This window comes from Chaetura pelagica, unplaced genomic scaffold (genome assembly GCF_000747805.2).
Source record: "Chaetura pelagica isolate M959 unplaced genomic scaffold, ChaPel_1.0 scaffold585, whole genome shotgun sequence".
Classification (NCBI taxonomy): domain Eukaryota; kingdom Metazoa; phylum Chordata; class Aves; order Apodiformes; family Apodidae; genus Chaetura; species Chaetura pelagica.
Window position 1 is genome coordinate 666,204 of NW_009953404.1, and position 6,000 is coordinate 672,203.

General features: G+C 38.3%; 1 protein-coding gene across 4 annotated transcripts in view; it reads right to left on the reverse strand.

Moving 5' to 3' along the window:
* The window catches only part of CLIP1 (CAP-GLY domain containing linker protein 1), a 55,613-nt gene extending 49,986 nt beyond the window's left edge, over positions 1-5,627 (reverse strand). For 3 of the 4 annotated variants that reach the window (XM_009998417.1, XM_009998415.1, XM_009998414.1), the window contains exons 1-2: positions 5,437-5,530; positions 4,398-4,963 (exon numbers count right to left, since the gene is read on the reverse strand). In XM_009998417.1, coding sequence (XP_009996719.1) covers positions 4,398-4,963; positions 5,437-5,530 — 660 coding nt within the window. Of the gene's footprint in view, positions 1-4,397; positions 4,964-5,436 lie in introns of all 4 variants that reach the window. The other variant, XM_009998416.1, reaches the window with a different exon arrangement.
* Positions 5,628-6,000: the final 373 nt, after the last annotated feature.

A 6,000-nucleotide genomic window follows, 5' to 3' on the forward strand; every position in this document is an offset into this window, starting at 1 on the left:
TAAAGGCTGAACGAGGGCAATGAAGGAAATGCAGTTTTCCCATTAAAACTCCCTGCTTTACAGCAATCTCCAAGCATGACATCAGGCTGCCCAGAGTTCCTTTTGTCTCTCTAACAGCTAAATCATATCCAGATTCCAGAACATACTTCACATGTCAAGAATGGAAATTGTGGTTAATACAGAGCTATTTTAATTACTCTTTGCTTTAATAACTCTTTCTTTGGTTTAGATATATTATTTTTTCCAGTAAAAGTTATACCCAAATGCAACAAATAAAAAGCTGAACAACTATTTACTTACCAGAAACCACAATTATTTAAAATATATACTTTATCTCCCTATGTTTTCAACATTTATACATGTTAACATAAAGTACTTCCAAGTACTTGTTTGTGGAAATAACTGCTCAGCTTCAAGTCAACTAGGCAACTAAGTACAGGCTTGCTGAATATGGCTCAGATACACTGGGATTTGAGGGACACACTAAGCAGAGATTTTCAAGAGAGCAGAGGGCTTGCGTGCTGTTTTAACCTAATTGTGTTTGAGAAGGAGTCAACTATAGAAACCTGAAGTACCTCTCCCTTTGCACTAGAACACCCATTTTGGGATTTAATACTTCAGCTTGTACATTTGCTTCCATGAGTTTAATCTGCTTTTGATTTGTTTTGATTCCTCTGAGTGCCAAGGAAGAGAACTTCTAAGAAAACAGGACACTCTGAATTTATCCATGATTATCATATTTCCTTATGGATACTGGTGACTGTCACAAGCTATTTTTTCTGATGTTTACATCTCAGTTTAATGGTGTAGAGCATGTCTTCTTCAAACTGAGGGGAGAAAAAAAGGAAGCAGTTGTAGTACAGCTCTCCAGGCACCCAGAGGAACACATCTCAGCTGATGCATCACCCACCTTGAAGGTCTGTATTTTTATGTTAATGAAACTTTTTTTTTTTACAATGTCTTTTGGAAAAAGACATTTTCTGCCCCCTGAAAAAGTAAAGCCTGTTCCCTTTTGCATCTTTTCATCCCCACATCTATTGCATTGCTCATCACAGCCCAGCCTGAGTTACTGTGAGCAAATCTGCATTTGAGAACGTTTATATGGAACCACTATTCTGCCTAATGTTATCTGTATTAAGGAGTAAGAAAATAAGCTTAAGACTTCTTCTATCCACACAAAATACAAACCATACACTGCAGCTCTAATAGTACCTTCATGATTTTTTGCCCACACAGCGTCTAATCAAGCTACCTCAGCCTAACACCACTGTGAACATCTGATACAGCAGTTTGCTATGATGGAGCACAGAAGCAACTGTGGAGAGTTTACAGATTCTTTTCATGTAAAGGAACAGCACAAATACCTCAGTAGGAACTGAAAAAATGTTCCACTAAAGCTTAGCTGTTGGGAAACATCAGTTTGTCAAGCCTGAAATGCTTTGAACCCAATGTTTCAGGTTCAACAAACTTCTGCCACATTTACATTAGTGTACGGCAGGAAAGACAAGGAGGCAAGATGTGAATTGGTAAATGCATTTCTCTGGCTTTTCAATATTTGTCAGAATGGCCTCTAGTTTCTTGATAGAGCTTTTTTCTTCCTGATTTGGGTTATGATTTTGCCTTTTTTATTGTTGAAGGTATCATCCAAAAACAGTTGCCAACAAAAATAAAATGAACAAAAAAGAACAGATAAATTCAAGGTAACTCCCATTAAGTACATTTTAAAATCAAAGTTAGAGGTAAAAAATAGCAGATTGAAGTACTCCAGTGTAACACTCCACACCCCAAGATCACAGACAGACATCAACAAAGAGCCACATCTGAAGTCCATTCTAGTATGTAATCTTAGCTCATGAGCTGTGTCTTACCCATCTACGAATTTGCCCTTAAGGACATACTTTTCCAGCCAAGTATTTTAATAAGGCTCCCAAATGAGCTTTTTTGTGTCCTGAATTAATTGTTCTGCTGAACTGCAGTTCTCACTGCTGCAGGCTCACTGTTTTCCAGACACAATTCTCAGCAGTTGTTTTCCCCATATATCCACAGTCACCCAGCATTGCTATTTCTAAGAACCTTCACCAAATATTCCACAGCAGTCAGTCCAAATTACAAGAATTGATGACTAGGGGGGCATTTGTTCTACAATGGCACAGGCAGACTGCAGTGTGCTTCAGGCTCTTAACACCTACAGTGTCACTTAGAGAGGACATTCTGTGCTGAGGAGGGCCTTACAATTCCACCAAGCCCCTCATCCCCTGTATAACATGTTAGTGAAAAGTTAAGCTGTCAGTATAAATAAAACACAAGTGACATGGAGCTGTCTGTGTGCATTTGTACGTTGGATGGAGATGAAATGGCTAAGGAAGCTACAGAGACAGGCAGGTCTTTCCCAACCACCAATGCTACCTGCAGGCCCTGGTGACAGTTTTCAAAAATTTCTCAGTTATGGCTCAATTCTACAGTCCATAGTGCTGGACATGAGCTCTGTGGGAAAGAAAAAAAAACCATTTACAGATAAATGGATTATTCAGCTAAGTTTACTATTTATTTGTACTAACCCTGGCACTTTAAGATACTCACATCTGAATTATTATTAGACATGACATCAGCAGAGTCTGGGATCTACTACAAAAAATGAGCATGGGACCTAAAAGGGTTAAAAACCAGCAGACTAGAACCCTGTGCATTTAACATTCACATTCCTGTGCACACAGTCTTACACTGGCATATAAATGACAGATATGCATCACTGACTTGCTGTACCAGGAATCACCCCAAAACCTCAAACTACAATTTGATGATTCAACAGGAAGACTTAAGGCAAACAGAGGAATTAGGGAGGACAAAATATTACATTTAATCTGTTCTACTTAGCAAACAGAATTTGAGACCTCATTACCACCAACCCATGGCACTCAGGATATGCTGCTCCTGTAATTTGCACTAACAAGATGCAGGGAAGTTAGAGTGAAGTCTTCATAGGCATCAGAGCATTTTCCCACCCAAAGAGGATATACATCCCTAACGATTTCACAAAGATCCTTGAGAAAAGGCAAACAAGTGGTTAAAAAAACCAATGCTGAGTGGAAGGCAGCAAAGCTCTGCTCTCTGACAGAAATAGCTGGGGATTATGGGTAAATCTATGTTCCCACTGCCACTCCGAGAAAACACACCTCAGCCCATCTCTGGCTGCCAGCTAAACCCTGCCCTCACTTCACCTTAGTCTCCTTCACACTCTCTTCAGCTTGGCCCTATGATTTAAGCTCTGCTTACACAGAAAGAGAAGTAAAATTCTTCCTTTAAAAAATAAAATTAAAATTCAAATATCAAATCCATCTTCACTGCAAAATCCTCATCTCACTGGGCAGTGCAGCACAAACAATAAAATCCATGAGACTTTCTCTACATAGGGTTCTTACAGTAAACCCAGGGCATTTGTTCCTGTCCTTTTTACCTAATAGAAATTTTTTAAATTGCATCATAAATAGAGATTGCATCAAAATTCTTCAGCTTCATGGCACACTCAAGTACTTCAAACCTAAAATCAGATCTATTAGAAAGACTGCAGATCTGGTGGGACATTAAAATATCACCCTGGGTCTATCTGATGGCTACATACAGAGCCTTTAAATAAAAGAACACTCCATGGACAATCTATCACCAGGTTTTTGCAGCCTTTTCAAGCAGTCTGGTGTTTCAAGGCAAAGTTTCCCACTTTTCTTAGTAGGTGTTTGTCAGTTCAGTTATCAAAAATTATTCATGCTTCATTGCACTAATCCAAATATAAGAGGTATACAACATAATTATTTTTATTAAACTGTTTAAACTTACAAAACTTAATTCCCTTTTAAAAGAGTGGAATGATACATCAGCAGAAGCATTTATGGTTCTGAATTTTGGAAGGGCAGCCAACTAACATGGCACATCACCAGCCTAACACGTAATTCCTGGGTGATCAGTGGGATTATATGACTACTTCTGTTGCTGCCTGTCACTACTCAGGGGAACAATCAGTTACTGAACTGTTGGTTTTCTACACAGCCCTGAAAAGAGAAAAAAAGCTGCGTGGAAATCTCACGAACTCAGTTTTTATTTAGCATGACTGCAGTTCTTGAAGTTCTGGAAACCTAAACTAATCTGTTGTTAAAGAGCAAATGTTTTTCTTAAACACTGGCAAAACATACTAGATTAAGAACTGCCAAATTAGCCATTTTATCTTGGTATTGCAAAGATCTTCCTACAATAAGCACAACTGTCCATTAAAAGGTTGACTATAGAAGACAATTACAAGAAAGCTAGAGCATGAATTTACATTACTTTGACCAAGGGAATAGTAGAAAAGGTTTGAGTTTTCCTAGAAGTTACAATTCATCAACCAAAAAGCAGGGCAATCTTACCAGAACTCGATCTCCAATTTTGAGCTCCCTTTCTCCCTTCTTGAGTGATCCAGCTTCAGAGAGATTTGATATAGATTCACTTGCAGTTTTGGAAAGATTGCTCATCTGAGGAGTTGAATGTTCCTTAGCAGCAAGTGAAGTTTTTTGAGGAATTCCTGAAGGAGGAAGTGCAGCAGCAGATGAAGACACCATACTAGCAGCTGATGTGGAGGTTGGGGATGTAGCTCTAGAAGCATGAGCTGTCTGTGTACCATTGGCTTCATCTTCTGTCAGCACTTTTCTTGTCAACTTTGATGGTCTTGTAAATATTCCCCTCAAGGGTTCACACTGGAAATAGCGAACTCCAGCCACGGAGCCATCATTCTTACCAATTGGTTCATCTAGAACAATCCCTGCCCACTGTCCTGGAGCAAACTGTGTTTCACCAAGGAACTGAATAAAGCCAGGTTTATTTCCATTGACCCAAACACGCTCACCAACTCTGAAATCATCCACAAACTCTTCATGTGCATCTGCAGTGGTTGTGCTGGAGGCCTTTTCGCTGGAAGCTGCTTTTTCTGCTGGAGCTGGCATCAAGCACAAAAAGAAAGTAACAGGAATCAAATACACTAATATTCCAGAAAGCACCATTACTTACTTAGAAAAGCGTGGAAAAGCATGACTTCTAAAAGGAACAGCACAATTCCAAAATTTCTTACCTATGGAAACACCAATCTCTGGAATACAGTAATTAAAAAATCTAAGGACAGAGACACTAAATGAATTTCATGTAGGTTTTGGTAAAAAAATCTTGTAAAGATAACATATTTTACCTCAAAAACTGCCCAATCATTTTTATCATGACAAGGTTTCCTCAAGGAGAACTGCCTGATCACATCCAATTAGTAACTTCAGATTTTTTGCACGTTGTACACATCATTTTTGTTAGATCAGAAATACAAGCAAAAATTCCTTGGTGGATTTAGTAACATTGTATACTCCTAGCTTTCAGGGTGCTTTTTGTGAGAAGGTAAAGTTATGATATTTAAATATTCCTTACCAGCTGCAACAGATGCAGGTGTCTTCAGCAATGTGGCCCCATGCTTGATGGTCTTTGAAGGAGCCTTAAGTCCACTTGGTTTTAACATACTCATCTTTTATAACAGTGTTAACCTCTTCGGCTGTAGCAACTATCTTTTTCCAAACATGGATACAATATATTATTTGAGTTTTTCCAACTCTGGAATAAACCTGTATATAAAAACATTAAGACACACAAAAAAAATTAGGACTTTCACTCCTGCAGAATAAATTTCTATATATAAAAAGTCTGTGCATGAAATGCACAATAAAGGATGCTTTACAATAACAACCAGAAGCATCTCCTACAACAGCACTTCCAACTCCTCATCCTCAGAAGGCCATTTCCTATTATAAAACACCAAATCTGAACTTAAAACATCAAAGTAACTCACTTCACTGAATGTTGCTGTATTCATCTTAAGCTTTAAAAGAAAAGGCTATTTTAAGGCTATTTTAAGAAAAACAAAGCCCTTAACAGCATTACTAACATTACACATAGATATAACCACTCTGCACACTCTACTGTTTTCAGTCCCATTTT